Source organism: Capricornis sumatraensis, chromosome 21 (genome assembly GCF_032405125.1).
Source record: "Capricornis sumatraensis isolate serow.1 chromosome 21, serow.2, whole genome shotgun sequence".
Lineage (NCBI taxonomy): Eukaryota > Metazoa > Chordata > Mammalia > Artiodactyla > Bovidae > Capricornis > Capricornis sumatraensis.
Genome location: NC_091089.1, coordinates 4,847,978 through 4,868,974, shown reverse-complemented (window position 1 = coordinate 4,868,974; position 20,997 = coordinate 4,847,978). Strand labels below are relative to the sequence as shown.

The 20,997-nt window shown below is 48.5% G+C and overlaps 1 protein-coding gene across 3 annotated transcripts in view; it reads right to left on the bottom strand.

The window, feature by feature from the left end:
• Positions 1-20,997, bottom strand: part of MBP (myelin basic protein) — a 104,175-nt gene that overhangs the window by 55,474 nt on the left and 27,704 nt on the right. For all 3 annotated transcript variants that reach the window (XM_068993614.1, XM_068993615.1, XM_068993616.1), the window contains exon 3: positions 4,027-4,114. In XM_068993614.1, the coding sequence (XP_068849715.1) occupies positions 4,027-4,114 (88 nt within the window). The remainder of the gene's footprint in view (positions 1-4,026; positions 4,115-20,997) is intronic.

Below are 20,997 nucleotides of genomic sequence, written 5' to 3'. Positions count from 1 at the left end.
ATGTTTCATTTCTTTGTGTGTTTTCTCAGAGTAAATTAACTCTGGCCTTGTAAAATAAAAACACATATATATGCATATATATATGTATGTATATATTCTTCTACCCACTTAAAACAGTGATAAAGAACCCGACTGCCAGTGCAGGAGACATGAGAGATGTGGGTTCAATCCCTGGGTCAGGAAGATTCCCTGCAGGAGGACAACCCACTTCAGTATTCTTGCATGGAGAATCTCATGAACAGAGGAGCCTGGTGGGCTATAGTCCATGGGGTCACAGAGAGTTGGACACAACTGAAGCAACTAAGTATGCATGCGTGCCACTTAAAATATACATACATTAGTAATGCATAATTTATGTGCTTTATAACTTTATACTTATATGTGCCGTGCTGTGCTTAGTTGCTTAGTCATGACCGACTCTTTGTGACCCCGTGGACTGTAGCCCGCCAGGTTCCTCTGTCCATGGGATTCTCCAGGCAAGAGTACTGGAGTGGGTTGTCATGCCCTCCTTCAGGAGATCTTTCTGACTCAGGGATCAAACCTGGGTCTCCTGGATTGCAGGCGGATTCTTCGCCGGCTGAGCTACCAGGGAAGTCCTTATATACATATACTCAAATGTTTCTAATATGAGTACTTTCCCCCTAGACATTGAACCTGGACAATTCTATGTCCATTATCTGACCTGACGCAGTGCGGCCACATTCTCAGGATCCCATGAGCCTGTGAGCTGCACTAGCGTCCATCCAGGGTGAGAGGACTCCGCTGCTCTGACTTGGGAGATGAGCGGCATGTCTGGAAGGGACCACGGTCGCTCTGGAAAGAGCAGGACTGCCCTCTCTTGGAGACTTCTGTCCTCTGGGCATCGTCAGGGAGACCTGAATCTTCGGCCCGCCTTGGCTGCACCACCTGCCCTGCTTTAGTCCCCTGACTCGTGAGCTCTGGGGGAGGGGCTGCGGCGAGTATCTACCTTCCCTCCTGCCTGGATTTCCAACCACAAGGCTAGTTTGTGCCGAGTGTGTGGGTGTGAGGTTCAACTGTCCCACCGCAGAACAGCCTGGTTCCCCAAATCCCAGGCAGCTCATGGTTCTCATAGGGTGTGATTGAGTCCTAAACTGTTTCTTCCTCTTTGGGTGACCAGGCAAAACAGTCCCAAGTGTATCCACCTGCAGCCCAAAGACAAACTACAGAAAGATTCCCAAGAGCGCGCCAGTGAGTTATTAACTTAGATCTAAATCATTCAGTAAAAATTTCCCAGGAAATGAAAAAGTAAATACAACTGCTAAGGAAGTCTGGGGCTTCCCAGGTGGCACAGTGGTAAATGCAGGAGACCCAGGTTCGATCCCTGGGTCGGGAAGATCCCCTGGAGAGGGCGTGGCAAGCCCCTCCAGCATTTTTGCCTGGAGAATCCCATGGACAGAGGAGCCTGGTGGGCTACAGTCCATGGGGCTGCAGAGTCCAACACGCCTGAGCCCAGTAAAGTCTGCAGGGACTCCCCAGAGACAGAGGAAGTCCCTCTGGTTTGAGTTGGGCAACTCGTGGCTTCAGGCATGTGAGCCTGGCACTCAGCACCTGTGTGCGGTCAGTGCCGGTCAGAGCCTCTCAACTCTCTGTCGGGCCTCTAAGTAGGACTCTCACAGAGCTGGCTTGACCTCCGCTGGGATCCTGAGGACGTGCATTCCTCAGACTTGGGTTAGGAAAAGGCTAAAGGCCTCCGCGCATGCCTCACCCACCCCCGAGTTCTGACACGTGGAGAAAATGATGCCCAGGAGCCTGAGGAGCATGGTTAAGTGGCTGCTGGTGACTCGTGGCTCACGGACCATCACGGGAGCACAGCTTTTTCTTGTGTTTAGGGAGTTTCTGTCTGGTCAGGGAAAGACCCAGTTGCTGATTTCTTTGGAGTGACATTAGTATACACTTCAGAATTTGACAAGAATTCATATATACGTCCCCCAAGAGCAGATAGTCAAGACTGATAGCCAAGATTATTTCAGCCTCTTTCCCCCTCATCACTTTAGACTGGGCGTCTTTGGCCCCCAGGAAGGCATTAGGATCGGGAGGTTATATGAAGTTCAAAAGCAGACATCTGACAGCTCCGCAGGGCCCACTCTGCATGACTCAGGAGAGCAGAGCACCAGGCCGGGGAGCCTGGGGGGGTCCCGTCCCGGACCACCCCATCCACGGTCACACTTCCCCCTTGCCGTGACTCAGCGGTGATGGCAGCTCTTGCCCTGAGGCTGACAAACAGGGAACTCCTCCCCAGTCATTCTGATGGGCTGAGAGCCTGGCCTGTGAGCAGAACCTCAGATCAGCAGATATTTGAGCTGGTCTTACTGTTCAAGGCACCGGGAACGCACAGTCGACAAGACAGGCAGAAGCTGGCTGATGGCACGATTCTTCCCAGTAAAAAAGCAAATCTAGCTTTGTACTGGGATGTTTGCACTTCCGTTGGTTTTCACATTCAACTCTAGATAATAAAAAACTCTCCAAATTGCAGATGGATCTGAGAAGGTTAAAGAGGGCTTCCTTTCAAAGTACTTCAGGAATTATACCACATTTATAACTTAAGGAAAAGGCTTATAATAGATTTTTTTCATGTCATACAGACATTATACACATGTATATATCAATAAAACTGTGTGTGGGCATGCTGATAGCAAAAGAGAAGGCTGATGTCATTATGAATAATCCTAAAAGCAATTAATCTGCAGAATTATGATAAAGATGATGCTTACTTTAAAAATAAGCGAGCTTAGCCGAAACAGCTCTAAAAACTTGCTCTTCTTTGTATGTAGAACCTAAAATTGGACATTTCTGCTTTGTCACTTTCTTATATGTATTTATACACATATGCAGTTGGAATAGAAGGCTAAAGACACCTTTTAATCTAGAGGATTACAGGCAGCTTGAGTGTTAAAGTCACTGACACTCAGAGGCTCTGTACAGACTCAAAGACTGTGCCCCGCTCTAGACCCCAAGGCACGCAGGCTGCTCTCCAGGCAGGCTGCCCCCTCTCCCCCCTCCTCTTCCCCCATGGAGTGCAAACCCCACCACCAAGAGGTGCTGGGCTGTTCAGGCCCCAAGAAAACCCCCAAGCAAATCAGCACCCAGCAATGGCTCCTCTCCCGCCTGCCTATCTTGACTCCCCTACACCAATCCTCAGGGCTTCATCTCTGGGCCTTTGGGTTGATTTTCATGGAAGCTTAAGATACTGAGAAAGTGGGCAGTGGTAGTCTGTCTAGTTCCCTGAGGGGAGGCCTCGCTCTGTGACTAAGGTATGTCTTAGCAGCCAGAGAACAGCCCTCTGTTTTGATAAGCGAGCCACCAGGAGCCGGCCTCTAGGAATACAAACACGTGGAGCAAGGAGCGACACCTAGGCCAGGTCTGCTCGAGTCCCAGCTTGGCCTGTGGCCCTGGGCGAGCCACCAGGCCCACCATCAGGCGGCGGAGGGGACCAAGAGTGAACACACAAAAGTCGGTGGGAACCTGAGAGGCAACCTCCGTCTCTAGGGCGACGAGTAAGTAAACTTTTACAGAAAACATATTTCCCAACACCTCCTGAGTCACTGTTGGCAGTCACCATGAACTCCAGCGTGTCCAGGTCCTGGGACTACCGCGCTTCCTCATTAGATAGTTCCTATGCGCACTGTGACCGCTTCTGATGACCACACCCAACTGATCAAATATGTGATTGGAGAAACAGCATACAGCAAGGGGAAACCTGGGGAATCTCTGGTGTCTGTGGGCACAAAACAGCACGTGAAACCCAGCCAAGAGCACAAGCAAGACGGAGACGGGCACTGAGGGTGGCCAGGGCAGTCTCATGGCGGCGGAGCATGTGAGGGTGTTCTCAGAAGGTGGGTGGAGGGTACTTAGCCTCCAGGTTTCTGCACAGCCTGCTCTTCTAACAAGGAGAACAGATTCACAGTTCACTCATGTAATTAAAATAGTAAGACCTTCTCCAAATGAGAATGTGTTTGCCCAGGATCACCATAGGAAATCACATGTTCTCATTTTCACATTACATACCAAACACATCACTGTCTTCCGAGATCTCCCGGGAAAGATCACGAGTGTTTCTCTTCTTTTCATATTCTCCTCTGTTAGTTTCACTGTCCTGGGGGGGGGAAAAAAACAACACAACATAAACTCTTAAAATAATATGTTTTCCTCCTGACACATTTTGGAGCTGATAAACAAATTCTCACATCCATCCTCAAGGTCTGAGGTGGAATTTCAGTTTAGAGTGTGGATTTCTGTACAGGATGTGGAATTTTGCTTTGTTTTCTCTGCCTGAGCATGCAAGCATCTGGAGGATGTATTTCCATACAGAAGAAACTGAAATGATTAAATTAAATAAGCTAGACATCATCCCATGTATCTCAGGAATGTGACTACTTGGTTCCTGTTTTGGATTGTGAGCTGAAAGCATGGGATGGAATTGATACCAAAACGGATTCCCTTGGGTTCTAACTTTCTCCCAGTGGTAGCCCTGGGAGAGAAGAGGACATGGAACTACTGACTAGTTCAAAACTGGGAAAAGAGTACATCAAGGCTGCCTATTGTCACCCTGCTTATTTAACTTATATGCAGAGTACATCATGAGAAAGGTCGGGCTGGATGAGTCACAAGTTGGAATCAAGATTGCCGGGAGAAATATCAAGAACTTTAAATATGCACATGATACCACTCTAATGGCAGAAAGTGAAGAGGAACTAAAGAACCTCTTGATGAACGTGAAACAGAAGAGTGAATAGGCTGGCTTAAAACTCAACATTCAGAAAACTAAGATCATGGCATCCAGTCCCATCACTTCATGGCAAATAGATGGGAAAACAATGGAAACAGTGACAGACTTTATTTTGGGGGGCTCCAAAATCACTGCAGATGGTGACTGCAGCCATGAAATTATAAGAGGCTTGCTCCTTGGAAGAAAAGCTATGACCAACCTAGGCAGCATATTAAAAAGCAGAGACTAATTACTTTGCTAACAAAGGTCTGTCTAGTCAAAGCTGTGATTTTTCCAGTAAACATGTATGGTTGTGAGAGTTGGACTATAAAGAAAGCTGAGTGCCAAATAATTGATGCTTTTGAACTGTGGTGTTGGAGAAGACTCTTGAGATTTCCTCGGACTGCAAGGAGATCCAACCAGTCTATTCTGAAGGAGATCAGTCCTGAATATTCATTGGAAGGACTGATGCTGAAGCTGAAGCTCCAATACTTTGGCCACCTGATGCAAAGAACTAACTCATTAGAAAAGACCCTGATGCTGGAATGACTGAAGGCAGGAGGAGAAGGGGACAACAGAGGACGAGATGGTTGGATGGCATCACTGACTCAGTGGACATAGGTTTGGGTAAACTCCAGGTGTTGGTGATGGACAGGGAGGCCTGGCGTGCTGAAGTCCATGGGGTTGCAAAGAATTAGACATGACTGAACAACTGGACAACAGCAGCAGCCCTGGGGGAGAGTCCCTTCCAGGGTGCAGGACTGATACTAATATCCTCAACCCACCTGGACCTCTGAGGGGAGGGGCTGGAGTGGCTGGGTCTCCATCCTGTCTACTCTGGGAACATGCACCCTCAGAGTTGGAGTTTCTTCCCTCCCTTCCCCCATTCCCTCTGCTCTTTTATGAAGACCATGGTACTTTTTTTTGGGTGTGAGAGGATTCCTTGTCTTTTTTCTTGTTTATGTCAATTTTTTTTTCCAGGGTTCTTTTTGAATTTTAAAATTTAAGTGCACAGAATAGATGTGGTTCAGTTCCTATTTTAAATCAATTTTATGGTATTTAATTATTTTCCTATTGAATGCCTGAGCTTGACATCAAATTCAAAAAGCACTGAAAAGGTCACAGGGAGACAAGTAGGCTCCCTGGGCACCTCCCAGCTGCCACCCTGCCTGCGGGTGAGGTTCTAGCCTCTGTCTTCCTCAAAACAGCCTGGGCTCATTTCAGCCATTGCCCAAGTTCACTCCCTTCCTCCTCCTTTTTGTGTTTATGTAAAAGCTGCCACACTCTGGATATGCCTCTGCTTCTTGCTCTGTCACTGAACCAGGAGTCCTGGAGAGGGTGTCCCTGAGGACACTGTGTCCTGGTCAGCAGGGACCTAGCCCTGCATCACAGCGTCACTCTTCCCAGGTAACCAGGCTCCAGCCCAGGACCCTGTGACCTGTTATGACTGATGCTGCCTTACTCCTTGCTTGCTTGCTCAACGTTGCACAAGACACATTTCTGGAGGCTGAATGAGTCAAACCATAATCTTTTAAAGACAGTGCCTAACCTGGCCTCTGGCCAGACCGTGGGCAGCCTGCCTCGCCGAGCTCCCCTCCCTGCTGCTTCACTCTCTGGGCTCCATGCACACTTTGCGTCGCTATCTTTCAGATCATCCCTTCCACCTGACCTGGGGGTTCAGGCCCTCACCGAGCCCCACCCCAACGTCAGTGGCTTCCCTGTCTCCAGTCCCCTTCTTGTGTCCCCCCTCCCCCCATCCTGTAGATCTGAGCTGGTCTCTACTGTAGACCAATATGCCCCATCCCTGTCTCCCCACCAACACTGTAAACTTTTTGAGGATGGGATATTGCCTGATAAATTTTTCTAGCCCCAAACCTGGCACAGCGCCTGGTCCCCCACAAGTGCTGGAGAGAACATTTCAATTTGATGCTGTTTAAGAATAGCTTGAGGGCCGGAGGACAACGAGACGACAGAGGATGAGATGGTTGGATGACATCACTGACTCGATAGACAGGAGTTTGAGCAAGCTCTGGGAGTTGGTGATGGACAGGGAAGCCTGGTGTGCAGCAGTCCATGGGGTCGCAAAGAGTTGGACACGACTGAGTAACTGAACTGAACTGAAGACTAGTTTTAAATGGCTAAGTTCTGTTTTAGCAGAGGGAGCCAAAGGTAACGTAGTATGTATTTTTTTGTATCTACCTATTTATTTTTAGAAGAGAGTAAAACCTGGAACAGAAAGAATTTTGTGATAGATTCATTCATCAGCTATAAATTCTTGTTATCTGTGTTGGTTTCATGTCTCCCTTCTATGCTGGTATGAATATCAGGTGCTGTGCTATGCTAAGTCATCTCAGTCATGTCCGCCCCTTTGAGACCCTATGGACTGTAGCCCGCCAAGCTCCTCTGTCCATGGGATCCTCCAGGCAAGAATCGTGGGGTGGGTTGCTCCTCCAGGGTATCTTTCCCACCCAGGGTTGGAACCCGAATCTCTCCTGCATTGGCTGGTGGGTTCTTTACCACTAGTGCCACCTGTGAAACCCATCAATATCATATCCTTCACTAACTACAAAATAATAAGCTTTATTGGAGAAGTGGTTAATTAAATACAATTTAGCTGTTACTGTAAATCATTGTGGATATTTTTTCCCACATTTTAAAATCAGGATGCTCCTGCAAAATCAATGAAGTCTTCTAACTAGAATGGACAGCATTTTCCTTCTCGGTAAAACTCAGTAAAACAGTGCTGAGGGTCAGGGATGATGGTTCAGAGGAAAAGCGTGATATTTCAAGCAAATCATTGTGCTTTCAGTGAATGGAGGTTTATGATATGGTCACACAGCTTCCTCACATCCATGGGTGAGGCTGGAGTGGCATCGTGGTGAAGAGATGCTTCGTGTCTCACACCATGCCTCAAGCAGCCTCTGGGCTCTCGTAATAGGGCGCCCTTCCATCAGAGCGCCCACAGGTGCAGCCCCCAGCAGTGATACAGGCAGGACCGTGGAAGCACCTCCCCCTCTGCCCCCACCTTCTCCCTTCTCCGTACCAACCCTCTACTTGAGTAAACCTCTCTCCCCCACACCATGGAGCATGAAGGTGTGTGGAAAGTACATGCTGCCCTGGGAAATTTACTGACTAATTTCTGTCCAAAGAAAAGAACTTGTTTCCGAGACCTGATACTGTTGCTATTCGTGAGTATGAAAAGCATCCTTATAAAGAACACACTTTCAATAAGCAAAATGTCCACAAGTGACACAAAGAAATTAAAGGTGATGTGTCTCAAATGGAATGGAATTTTCGTGATAAAGAAGAGCTTCCTGTAAGTTATAAAATGTGATAAAGGGCTCAGCCTATAACAGGGTCAGGCCCAGGACATGGAGACCCCAAGTGTCCTTATCCCAGTGCATCCTGATTCTTAAGTTGTGTCTGTGACTGTAAATCTCTGAGTGCGTTTCAAGCTGTTAGGACTTCTTTGTAATATTTGTAGCAGTTTCCCCTTCCATCAGCCTAACAGTGTAAGAATCCACTTACTTTCCCCTGTGAATTTTAGGGGAAAATACAACAAGCAAAACTCCCATGATCATCAAGGAGATTCATTATTCAACAACGTTGGCACAATGTTCATCTCAGTCGAACCAGTTTGCTGTGCTTGCTAACCATCATGTCCAATTCCCTGGCAACAGACCCCATCCTTTCAAGTGTCATTTTTAGAGATTTTCTTCTACGTGGTACAGCTACTGACACACACACACAGTTATGGAGGAAAAGCTGCCTTTTGTCAGCCCAGCCTTTTTATAAGACTGACAGTCTCAGGGTGGCAATTTTAGGAGGAATGACCCAGAGGATAAGCTGCTGATCATTATAGAAACTTCTGACAAATAACAAGAAAGCTCTGGGGGAGGGGTAAAAAAAAACCACTGCAGGCACATTTTTTAGAAGTTAAAAAGTTTATAAAAGTTCTGATTCAAACTAGAAAACATATCAGGACAGGAAAGGTGTTGAAACATTTAAAAAGTGACATTCTAAACTGCAAAACCAGGTACATGTTAGACTTGGAGACATGGTCCACTATAGATTGCTTAAGAAAAAAAAGAAGTGGGAAATGGTTTTGAGAAGTGTGCAGTCCCTTAAAAAAAGACACTTCCTGAACTGCCACGACACTTGAGTGGGCATCATGGGTTTAGATGCAGGGGAAGTCTTATCTGGTTTTATTTCCTCAATTCTCTTCCCATTCACTCATTGATTCCCATGAGGACCTTGTCGCAGGAACCGAGGATGTGAGGAGTGTGAAGGCATGGGCCTCCGTGGGGAGCTCCCATGTTGTAGACAAAATTCAAAAAGAAAACCAGAGAACCATCCAGCCAGTCCCTATCAGATCAGCCCCATTTAAACTGGTCCTGGGTTGGGTGAGCCAGCTTGCTGAGTGAGCATCACGCTTACTTTTTCTGAGATACTCTAGGAAAAATGCACGGTGTGATCCACCACACTCAGTTCCTCGGATGCTGAGCCAGGTAAGTTTCACTGGTCACCCACTCCTCCCTCTCCCATGATGTTCCCTCCGTATCTTACGCTTGACTGATGTCATCGTCTTAAACAGAAAGAAGAAACCCAGCAGAGATTTCATTACAGGTTCAGCAGCGGCACATTCGCCACACTCCACATCCACGTTTCAGCCTCTCAGGCTTGCCTGACAGAACACAGCCTGGTTGGAGCCACAGAGCTCTGGGTACCAGTCACCATCCAGCATTATAACCCTCATCAGAGAAGTCTCAGGGTGCCACACGCATCTTTGACCTTAGTCATCGTGGAGGGGGTGTTATTCTTATTGTTTGGTTACTAAGTCATGTCTGACTCCTTCTGACCTCATAGACTGCAGCACGCCAGGCTCTGCTGTCCTCCACTGTCTCCCAGAGCTTGCTCAAATTCATGTCCACCGAGTCAGTGATGCCATCCAACCATCTTGCCCTCCACCGCGCCCCCTCCTATTGCCTTTTCTTTCCCAGCATCGAGGTCTTTCCCAGTGAGTCAGGTCTTGATTGTACCAAATCATGATTTGCACAAAAGCTAAGAACCGGGTCTCTGAGGACCATTTCTTGTACCTGAATCCAGCCCCCTCAACCCCAACATGGGTAACTTTGGAAAACAATTGAAGTTCCCTCTACTTCATTTGCTCGAGTGTGGAAGGAACATCATGACGCAGAGGTTTCTAGCTGTGTGATTAGGAAATTCCTGTGAACAGAGGACTTTTTAAAATATTCTTGTTTCATCAGAGGAAAGGTAGAGAAGACTTCCTATAACATTGGGGCGATAATTCCCAGAGACAGAAAGAGTGATGGGAACAAGGGAGCGTCTTTGCACACTGTCTTCTGCTGGGGTCACTGATTTCACGTGCGCTTTCTGATACAAGCCTTCTTCCCACTGTTTTCTCCCTGGATGTCCAGCCGGGGCCTCAAGCAGAGGGTGGACGCAGCTCCAGGGTCAAAGAAGGCAGAATGTCCCTGGTGGGAATCCTGAGGGGCTGACTTGCATCCCTGGAGCTGGACTGTCACCCCTCTCCAGGGTGGTTGCCCTCTGACACCCCTGAGCTGCCCGTGACTCTCAGGAGCTGGCATGGGCTTGGCCACTGGGGTCACCCAGGACACTCCCCACCCAGGATCCTCCCAGGAAGGCACTCTGCTGGTGGAGAGATGAGCCCATGGAGCAGCGACCTGTGAAGGGGGTCAGGCAGGCACCTGGGGCAGAAGCCAGTGTGCTAACCAGCCAGGCCCAGGCTCCAGAAACACTTTGTGTTTTCAAGGAAAATTGAGGACTCTCTCTAAGGGAAACTCTCTCTCTCTCTGATTCAAGAAGCAAATCATTCCTTTCACACTCAGAATAAATTGAGGCCCCGTAGAGCTGGCCGTGTACGTGTTTAGCTTCAGTTCCCATCATCTGCTCTCAGTCACTTCTCAGAGACCTCAGCTGCCAGCAGAGAGGGCAAGGGAAGCAAGGAAACCATCCGGCCGACGACCAGGCAGCCAGGGTGGTGTGGGCGCTCCAGGGACCAGAGTGAGGCAGGGAGGGTCGAATCTACAGGTGTTTTCTGTGGGTGAAAAAGTCCTGTGTGTTCCTTCTGGCTGGGGGCTCGGGGCTGGGGGCTCAGTTGGTAAAGAATCCACCTGCAGTGCAGGAGACTTGGGTCTGATCTCTGGGTTGGGACGATCCCTTGGCGAACGAAATGGCCACCCACTCCAGCATTCTTGCCTGGGGAATCCCATAAACAGAGGAGCCTGGCAGGCTACAGTTCATGGGGTGCAAAGAGTCAGACATGACTTGGCGACTAAACCACCACCACATGTTCCTGTTACTTAAGTCTGGTGATAAACTTTGTTTGAAACCATTAAAGTACTAAAGTACAAGCACCAGAAAAAATCATGTGTGTGTTTGTGTACGTGTGTGTGTCTGAGTGTGTGCATGCCTGTGAGTATGGCTGTGTAACTGTATATTGTTAGTAAACTATTAAGAAGTATATAAAATACTTCTGATTACTCTGCGCTTATTACTCAGCATTTTTGGTTTATTTCTTAAAATAAACAAGGATCATAGTCTTATTCTTGCTCTTGGCTGGATTTGGACAAGTAACAGAAGATACCAGCAAAACACTGACAGCTTATGGGATCAAAGTAAAGACTAGGAAGAAAAATGAAAACTGCTTACTCTGGTAACAAAATGGCACAGCCGCTGTGGGAGAGCCGGCTGGCCTCTCAGAAGCAGAGTTACTTATTTGACTCAGCACGTGCGTTCTCTGTATACACCCAGGAGAAATGAAAACATATGTCCATGCAAACACACACACACATGTTCATAGCATCACGATTCACAATCCCAACAGGTGGGAACAACCCAAATGTTCACCAACCAATGAATGGATAAGTAAAACATGGCATTTTCCTACAGTGGAATATTATTCAGTAGTAAAAAGGGATGACGTACTGACATTGAGAGGGTAACAGGCAGGAAGGCCAGGGGTCTCCAAACGGAGGAAATAGCCTGCAAGTGTCAGACATTTTTTCTCTCTCTTAAGTGGCAGGAGGAAACAAACTAGCTGTATTTTTTCCTTCGCTATACCCCACTCCAGTACTCTTGCCTGGAAAATCCCATGGATGGAGGAGCCTGGTGGGCTGCAGTCCATGGGGTCGCTAAGAGTCGGACACGACTGAGCAACTTCACTTTCATGCATTGGAGAAGGAAATGGCAACCCACTCCAGTGTTCTTGCCTGGAGAATCCCAGGGATGGGGGAGCCTGGTGGGCTGCCATCTATGGGGTCGCACAGAGTCGGACTCGACTTAAGTGACTTAGCAGCAGCAGCATACAAATTTAAAAGGAGGTTTCTCTTAAAATACTGTGTTGCCATAATAACACCTGGTTTCACCTGAAGTTAACTATTCTCAAACCTAGAGATAACCGATGCCTTTTTCTTATGGAAATGTTTATCTTAAGCTATGCTAAAATACTATGCATTTACCCCAAACTCTGTCTTCAAGTTGGTTCCGCCTTTTGGCTCAGAACCTACTTGACAAACCAGTATGTTACACTCAGATACTGTTCCTCTAATCTGTGTAAATGAAACTATTTGCATGGTGATCTGCCCTTCTTCAAGATTCAAGTTAATCATTTTATGGCCCAGGATGAACCATTTGGTGCCAAGATTATCCCAAAATGCATCTTATGGGTGAGGGGCCTGGTGTCATTCTGAGTTTTAAGACATTCCTTTCTTTCATTAACAGACTGCTGGTGACTATATAACATCCAGCTGAAGACTAGCAGGGGGGTACTCTATCTGTCCCCCTTCTGATGCCTATGTCAGAAGCTTTCTCTATCCCCTTTACTTTAATAAAACTTTATTACACAGAAGCTCTGAGTGATCAAGCCTCGTCTCTGGCCCCGGATTGAATTCTTCTCCTCCGGGGGCCAAGAATCCCGGCGTCTTTGCGTGATTCAACAACAACCTTTCAGCATGTGCTACAACATGGATGAGACTTGAAAACATTACGTCAGTGAAAGAAGTGAGACACACACACACACATGTTATATGATTACATACATAAGAAATGTCCAGAACAGACAAATCTATAGAGACTGATAGCACATTAGTGGTGGCCTGGGGCTGGGGGGTGGGGCTGGGGGGATGGGTAGCGTGATTAACTTGAATAGATTTATGACTAAAGGCACCAAAAATGCTTCCTGCTCAATATTGTGGACTCCAGAGGAAAAGAATGCTGACCTTATGACTCTCAATGAGATGAGACTTCAAATCTAGGGCCCCTTTCCTAGATTTGCCTGGAAAACATAAGAATAATTTTTGATAATATGAGTATATGAAAAATCTAGGATTTTTAAAAGTTAAGAAGCTATATGAGAAAGATGAAAACATATGTCCACACTAAAACTTGTCTGTGAGTTTTTGTTCATAGTGGTTGTTATTTATGGTAGCCAAAACGTGGAAACAACCCAACTGTCCATCAGTGGATGAATGGATACATAAAATGTGAAATACCCATACAAAAGATATTCAGTTCAGTTCAGTTCAGTTCAGTCGCTCAGTCATGTCCAACTCTTTGCGACCCCATGAATCGCAGCACGCCAGGCCTCCCTGTCCATCACCAACTCCTGGAGTTCACTCAGACTCACGTCCATTGAGTCAGTGATGCCATCCAGCCATCTCATCCTCTGTCGTCCCCTTCTCCTCCTGCCCCCAATCCCTCCCAGCATCAGAGTCTTTTCCAATGAGTCATTATTTGACCTTAAAAAGGATGACACAGGCTACAGTATGGACGACCATTGAACATGTCATACTGCCTGAAAGAAGCCTGAGAGAAAAGACCACATATTAAATGGCTGCATTCAGACAAAATGTCCAGAGTACAGAAATCTAGAAGCAGTGGTCACGTACGGCTAGGGGCTGGGAGGCTGGGGGGATGAGCGACACCTGAAGGGAACGATTCTTTCCTGAGGTGAGGAACAGGTTCTGAAATCGACTGCTGTGAGAGTCCCACACATCTATGACTAAACTAAAAAATATGACTGAACTGTACCGATTATACAGGCGAGTTGTACGGCATGTGCATCACATCTCAATAGAGATGTTTAGAAAGCATGGATGCTTTGCAGGCGGTTTAAGCGACACACTGCCACACCACTGAAAGAATTCAGCACTGCACGTCTGAGGCACTTGCGGCCCTATTATCTTGGATTAGGAAATGATCCTTTTACTACTTACTTTTAAAGCCACCCTCTCTGGAAGACCATTTAGTAGCAGAACTATGATCGCAGTGTTGTGTAAATAAGCCATGCAAAGAAAGGAGCTCAGGACTTTATTTCATCACTGACTGTCAGAAGTCAGAGCAACATAAATCTTAACGAGTGTCGCAGTAAAACTGCCGACTGAGGCCTGTTGTGCAACTGGACATGCTAACATCTGCTTTAGAAATGCAGATATCCTGCTGCTTATTTCTGTCAGCCACTGCTCTATCAGCTGGTTAAGTAGCATGAGAAGGACGCCGACCCAGGGCGGGCATGGCTCGGGGGAGAGGGAGGTGGGTTTTAGCGGAGCTCTTTTACTGAAAGAGTTTGATGGTTGGGTGACTAGAAAGTTTAATTAAAATGCACTTAAAGCTAACTCACAGAAGGACATTCATTTGGCTCAAACGGATAGTCTACAGTAACTGAAAACAGAATAAGGTAACGGAAAATTCTGACTTTCTTCATCTGAAGGTGAATTCACGTCATTTAGTTTCGTAGAATGAAAACCTCTCCTGCCTACTCTCCTTGAACTTGTTGCTCTGAGCCTGCACGTGGGCATTCAGCTGCTCCCTTGATGCAGACAGGATGAAGCGCAGAAGACTGGTACTGGAAGACGCGTCTTCGCTTAAAGGACAAACACGCTGATGTACCAGGTTCCAGCCATTTTTCTGAATATAAGCCTCCTCTGTTTCCTCCTTCCACACAAAATGGGCATAATGACACCATGTAGCTCCTGGATTATCCTGAACACGAAAATGTCCATACGTGTCGTGACTGTAACAGAATCTGACCCTCAGCTAGTACGGTCACCGCTCGACTTCATCACTACTGATTTTACTATATGCATTTTCTGTTTTTTTTTCCCACATTTTGGTAAAGGCAGAAATAAAATCTTCATAAGGAAAAATCAGGCTTTAATGTGCCTGTTAATGCAACAAGATTGAGAAATAAACAGAAGAGAGATTTCACAGAGAACTCGGATTGCGCCTGCGTTCTGGTTCCCTTGCTCAAAAGGAACACACTTGTTTTGCAAAATGGAATTGCCACTTGCCTCTGTGGTGCTTTTCTTCCTAGCTGAGTTCCATAAGCACGATCATCCAGGCGGATCCCCGAAACAGAGAACCTGCTCAGACTCGCTCCAGGAATCAGAGGAACAGTCAGGCCGAAGCTGGTTTCCACCCGATCAAGAGCAAGATGAGTCACCTGAACTTGATTAAGAAACCAAGTGCCTCTCAAGAGCTTGATACACACAGGTGACGGATGTCGATCACCAAGACCACTGGGATCGATTCCTTGCTCCGTCTAGAGTGTCTGCTTCACACTCTCTGCAAATGCACACTCAGGTATTTCTAGCAAAAGTAAGGGCTCCCGCAGGGTTTGAAGTTCACTACCGAGGTCCGCTTGGATGCCTCCCACTGACCAGACCGCACCCAAGCTGGCCCTGGGGTGAAGCGCTGCTGACTTGCTGGCCATGCTGGTGCCCAGGGGCCGGGAGGTGTGGGCACAGGCGGGCCAGTCTTCGTTCCCACAAGGTGTGCATTGCAGGGTGGAAGGGAGCCAGCCAGGGAAAGAGAATGAGCCCAGGGGTGTGGGTGGACACCAGCTTGAGGGGCACACGATGAGCAGCTGGAAGAGGGGGTCTGCAGCAAGAGGGGGAGGGCGGCGGGTGCAGGTGGGGGGGACGGGGGTGGGGGCCAGGTCCCCGGTGTGCCGGCAAAGACACTCTGCAGACTGAGTCGGAAAGAGGCATTGTCCCCCCAACACACTCAGAAACAGTTCATTTTTAAATTCTGAGACGCTGTTTTTTTGTGATTTAGTGCAGCTCGGAGAAGGTCAAGTGTGAACACACACACGTCTATGAATAGCCCGGGCTGCAGCCACCCTCACTCTCCAAGGGGAATTAGAGTAATTAACAACTTGCCTTATTTATTCACTCATGACTTACATTTGGTTACATATGACATGTGCAACAGCATAATTTAGGACATAGTAAATAAGAGACTTTGTTTTTCAAGTATCAAAAGTCATGGAAACAATAATGAAGTTTATCTACACTTCTGTTTAACCATATGACAATTAAATTAATGTGCATATCAAATCTCAATTAGGACCATCGTGTGTTAGATTCGTCCAAGTGCAGAGCTCGGGCTGAGCCTGAGAAGATGTCCACACAGCTGCCGATGGGTATTTTGCAGTTTGGAGGCTGGTGGACGAGAAAATGTCCCCCACCCTCACATATACACACACACACAGAGAAAGATAAATTTTCATTAATGTATTCCGGTCTCTAAAATCTCTCAAATTTAAACTTTAAAGCCACATTGCTTTAGTCATGAGTGAAAAGGACAGGAAGCATCACTTTAAAATCTAGATTTTTAGGTTTTGTTTCATTTAAAACATTGTAAGTGTTTGATTAATTTTTTAAAAAGTTTTCCTTAATAACAAAGCAAGTGCAGAGTTTTTCATACGAAAGGACACACTTTTCACTGTCAGAGTTGGAAATAAACTTGTCCTCAAAGATAAAATAACACGGTGGCCTTTCTGAAATTACCTGGCAGAGGGTCAGAAACAGCAGCTCAGGAGCTGCCTGTGGGCACCCCAAGTGGCGAGCCCGAAAGAGACTGGGGATTAAAAACATGTACCACCCACGCCCTCTCCCCAGCCAGTCCACCTGGACCCCCTAAAGGAGGGCGCTCAGTACACTGTCCATTCCTGGGAAATCTAACTCTTCCGCCCTCTTCCTGCTTAAATTCAAGTCCCTAACAATTCATGAAATCTTATCTGCGGTGCCACGCTTGCAACTATATTCTCAATCCAATGCAAACCCCAAACTGAACCTGAATACGATTTTCAGGCCAAGTGTATCCATCTCGAGCTCAAATACTTCCCCAACTTGAAAGAAAACAAACTATTCACTGAAGTCAGCATTGCCTCAGCTTGTTCTGCGCTGCGTGTCTGACGACGGGCCAACGTCTCTGGCCTCCTTGCCCTGTCCCGTCAACTCTCAGAAATGATTCAGCGTCATAGACGCAGGAACACAGGAGTCAGGGGCTGGGACAGGGAGGAAGGAATGCAGAAGGCAGGCCTGTGAGACCAGCTGAAAACAAGAAGATACACAGGTGCCTCGTAGGTCGCCGGGCTCCTGACCTGTGTGGTCAGCTGCTGGGCGCCCAAGAACATGACTGTGAGGAGAGAAGGCTCATGGCGGGGTGGGAGGGGCGGGGCTGGACATCCGAGAGCCATTCGGGGGTGGGCTGCTCTGCTGTAGTTTCATCCAGAGGACAAGTTTATTGTCACGTTGTTTATAGTGAATGACTGGTGTTCAGTGTGTCACTTTTCTTTAAAACAGTTTCCCAGTTTGTTTGTTTCCATTTAGGGGTGTGTGTGTGTGTGTGTGTGTGTGTGTGTGTGTCTGTGTGTCTGTGTGTCTGTGTGTGTGCTGAGGGCAGGGCAAGGTGGAGGACGTGCAATACAGAATCTATGATCCATCTCAGAAATGTCTGACAACGTGTCACTTCTACTGAACGACTCTTGTGGCCCAAAGTCAGCTCTTCGCAAATGTGTTCGTGGTTTCTGATAAAAGCTAAGTGTGCTCAACCCTAATAAGCCCTACGGTAGGGTGACAGGACACAAAAGATGTGCACTGCAGGGTACTCCACGCCCCTGGGGTTTCAAGCCCTAAACCCTCAGCTGGGGGCCTCAGGTCCCCTCAGGGCTTGTGCTTAGCAGGTGAGCAGAGACATTACTTTGTCAGCAAAGGTCCGTTTAGTCAAGGCTATGGTTTTTCCTGTGGTCATGTATGGATGTGAAAGTTGGGACTATAAAAAAAGCTGAGCACCAAAGAATTGATGATTTTGAACTGTGGTGTTGGAGCAGACTCTTGAGAGTCCCTTGGACTGCAAGGAGATCCAACCAGTCCATTCTGAAGGAGATCAGCCCTGGGTGTTCTTTGGAAGGACTGATGCTGAAGCTGAAACTCCAGTACTTTGGCCACCTGATGCGAAGAGCTGACTCATTTGAAAAGACCCTGATGCTGGGAAAGATTGAAGGCAGGAGGAGAAGGGGATGACAGAGGATGAGATGGCTGGATGGCATCACTGACTCGATGGTCATGAGTTTGAGTAAACTCTGGGAGTTGGTGATGGACAGGGAGGCCTGGGGTGCTGTAATTCATGGGGTAGCAAAGAGTTGGACATGACTGAGTGACTGAACTGAACTGAAGTGATCTGAAGGGAGGGCCCCTGGACAGGGGTCCATGAGGCCATCCTGGGAGGGGTGGGGCTGGCCTGGGGCCGAGCTCGGGTGGAACGCAGCCAGGTGGGGTCATGAATCAGGGCTGCTGAGCTGCCTTCTGCGGGTTTATGCTCCCTGGGGCACCACTTCGTCACTGCCTCATTATTTTTATGAGGGCTGTTGAGGGGGCGGTTTGCTCACTAATGACACCTGTGTCTCACGCCTCACTCAGGTCTGTTTGTGAGGCCCATGGCCGCCCAACCAACAAAGGTTGGTTGTTCGTGTACATGTTCTGAGCTTTTCAGAGGCAACAAAATGGCCCCTCACAGTCCTTACAAATCAGAATCAAGCGTAGGCTTGTGCTCGGCACCCAAGACTGCGATGACAGACTGTCTTCCTTCCCCCTGGAGCCCAGGCGGGTGCTGACCCCGCACGTCCAGGCCCGGCTGTGAAGTGAGAGCTCAGAAGTCTCAGCAAGGCTGCACTCTCCTGCTGCTGAGAAGCGCTGGTTCTGAAACGCGACGTTTTTCACCCTCCCTGGGGATACTGCCGTCCCTCGGGGCCCAGAGGACGGCTGGGAGACTACACCCCCTTCAGAGGCGGCCCTGGGTCCTTCAGTGCCGATTTCACAAGTCCGGCCTGGACGAGGTCTTTCATTTTATACCCCTGTGGTTCCTCCTCACGTCAGATACAGATCCCATGCTGATATCTCCACGACTCGAATCAGAGACTATTGATCACTCACAGATTTTGGAAGGCCTCCTTGAAAGGGCGCATTTTCTACATGATTTTATTTCTCTTTTCAAGAGCTCACTGAAGTTCTAGCACCAAGCAAGTCAGGCGGGCAGGATTCTACAGGAAGTGCAGGAAACCCAGAAGCAGTTAGACGCATGGATGCTGTTTGCCGCGTGTGTCTCCCAGCCCTGCAGCAGGTGGCCCCCTTGGGCGGGGACAGGGGACCTTCATGGCCGAGGTCCGAGGCTGGAGCTCACAGAGCTGACCTCTGCAGCTGCTAGTACTTATGAGGGTGTGTTTTAGGCGGACTTTACCTTCTGAACTCCATATTCACTGCTGTACAAAATCGTATGTCTTTGAGAGAGGCCCCGGTGTTCGTCATTGACAAGAAGGAGCTGATGCGAGCCTGGCAGGTTCTGGGGATGCTGGAACAAAGGGTAGGCGCGTCAAGCACGGTGGGACCACACTGCCCCTTGAGACATGCGGATCTTAAAATCTAAGTCCTTTCAAAATCAGTAACATTGAAGATTTGGTTCTTGGGTTGTACCACGTTCTTCTCAGCCATGCGTGTCATGTGACTGCCCGCCGGGTGGCTGGGGCGCAGGGCAGCAGCTCCTGCAGGTCTGCATGGTGAGGAACCGACGCAAGGCAGCTCCTGGATGGTGTGCGGTCTGCCCACCAGGAGGTCGTTTGTGAAGTGTTGGTCGCTCAGTCATGTCCGACTCTTTGCAACCTCATGGACTGTAGCCCACCAGGCTCCTCTGTCCATGGGATTCTCCAGGCAGGAATACTGGAGTGGGTAGCCATTCTCTTCTCCAGGGGATCCTTCCAATCCAGAGATCGAACCTGGGTCTCCCGCACTGCCGGCAGATTCCTAACCACGTGAGCCCCCAGCAGAGCCTGGAAGGTGGTTTAATGCCCCACCGTTGCGGTGAAGGGGGATTCCTGATAGGTGCATGTGTGTGTGTGACACAGATGGGCACACGAGCGGAGATGGAGGGAGATAGGCAGACCGAGGACTCTGGGACCGGTGCAGACAGATCCGAGTGCAACTGTGCCCGCATCTCACGATCTAGGGCTTTCTTAGACGCTGACTAGGTGTTTCCGCATATCTGAGTATCAGACTAGACTGGTAAGTGTCTTCAGGGAAATACTTTCTATTTTTCTGCCCTCTAAATTTTAAAACATCTCTTATTTAGCTTAGTAACTGCTGAGTTTTCCAAAAATAGTTATTCAGTTCTCACCTGAGACAATGGAATTCCCAGAATATGGGTCTGACAGTTGCCAGCACAGAACAATGACTCCCTGCTCGAAGGCACGGCAGCCCCGTCATGTGAGTCTGGGTGACCTGACCCGATGGGAGAGTCTCTTAGCAAACCCGTTTCCCGTGCAGTGTGGTAGTCATGGCGATAGTGGTTGGTTCAGGAGGAACCGCAGGAGGAAGCCTGATGTGGGGAGAAAACACCCTGGCTTTGGGGTTTAAAGGCCCCACTTGTGCTGTCCTCAGGGCAGGCGGCGGGGACGATATCCTGCCCCGGGGCTGGGACCCTAAGGTGAACAGTGCTGGCCTGGAGCTGGCAGTGTGGGCGGGGGGGGGGGCACTGGATCCCCCCAAGAGCAGCACCCGGGGGGCAAGGACACACACATCTGCGAGTGGAGCCTCAGGGCTCTTAGTTTCCGTGTGGGTGGAGAAAGGACGGCGGGGACCCAGCAGCAAGTGATGGCTTCAAGTAGAAAGCTTCTTCCTCTGGAGGCCGGGGTGGCAAGTATGGGGCCTCCTGCATCAGAGAGACCACAGACGGCACCCCACACTTGGGGCAAGATGATGCTGGATCACGGTTCTGTAAAGGAATACACTGAGGCACAAACCCCCGGGGGGAGAACCCGTCCCACAGCGGGGATGTGGCAGGTTTGCAGGAAAGTTATTTTCCTAGCAAATTTACATTTTCATCTCTGCCCTGGTGGGGAGGGCTGAGCTGTTTGGTGCTTTTGTATGTATTTGCAAACTCCATCTCTCACTTCT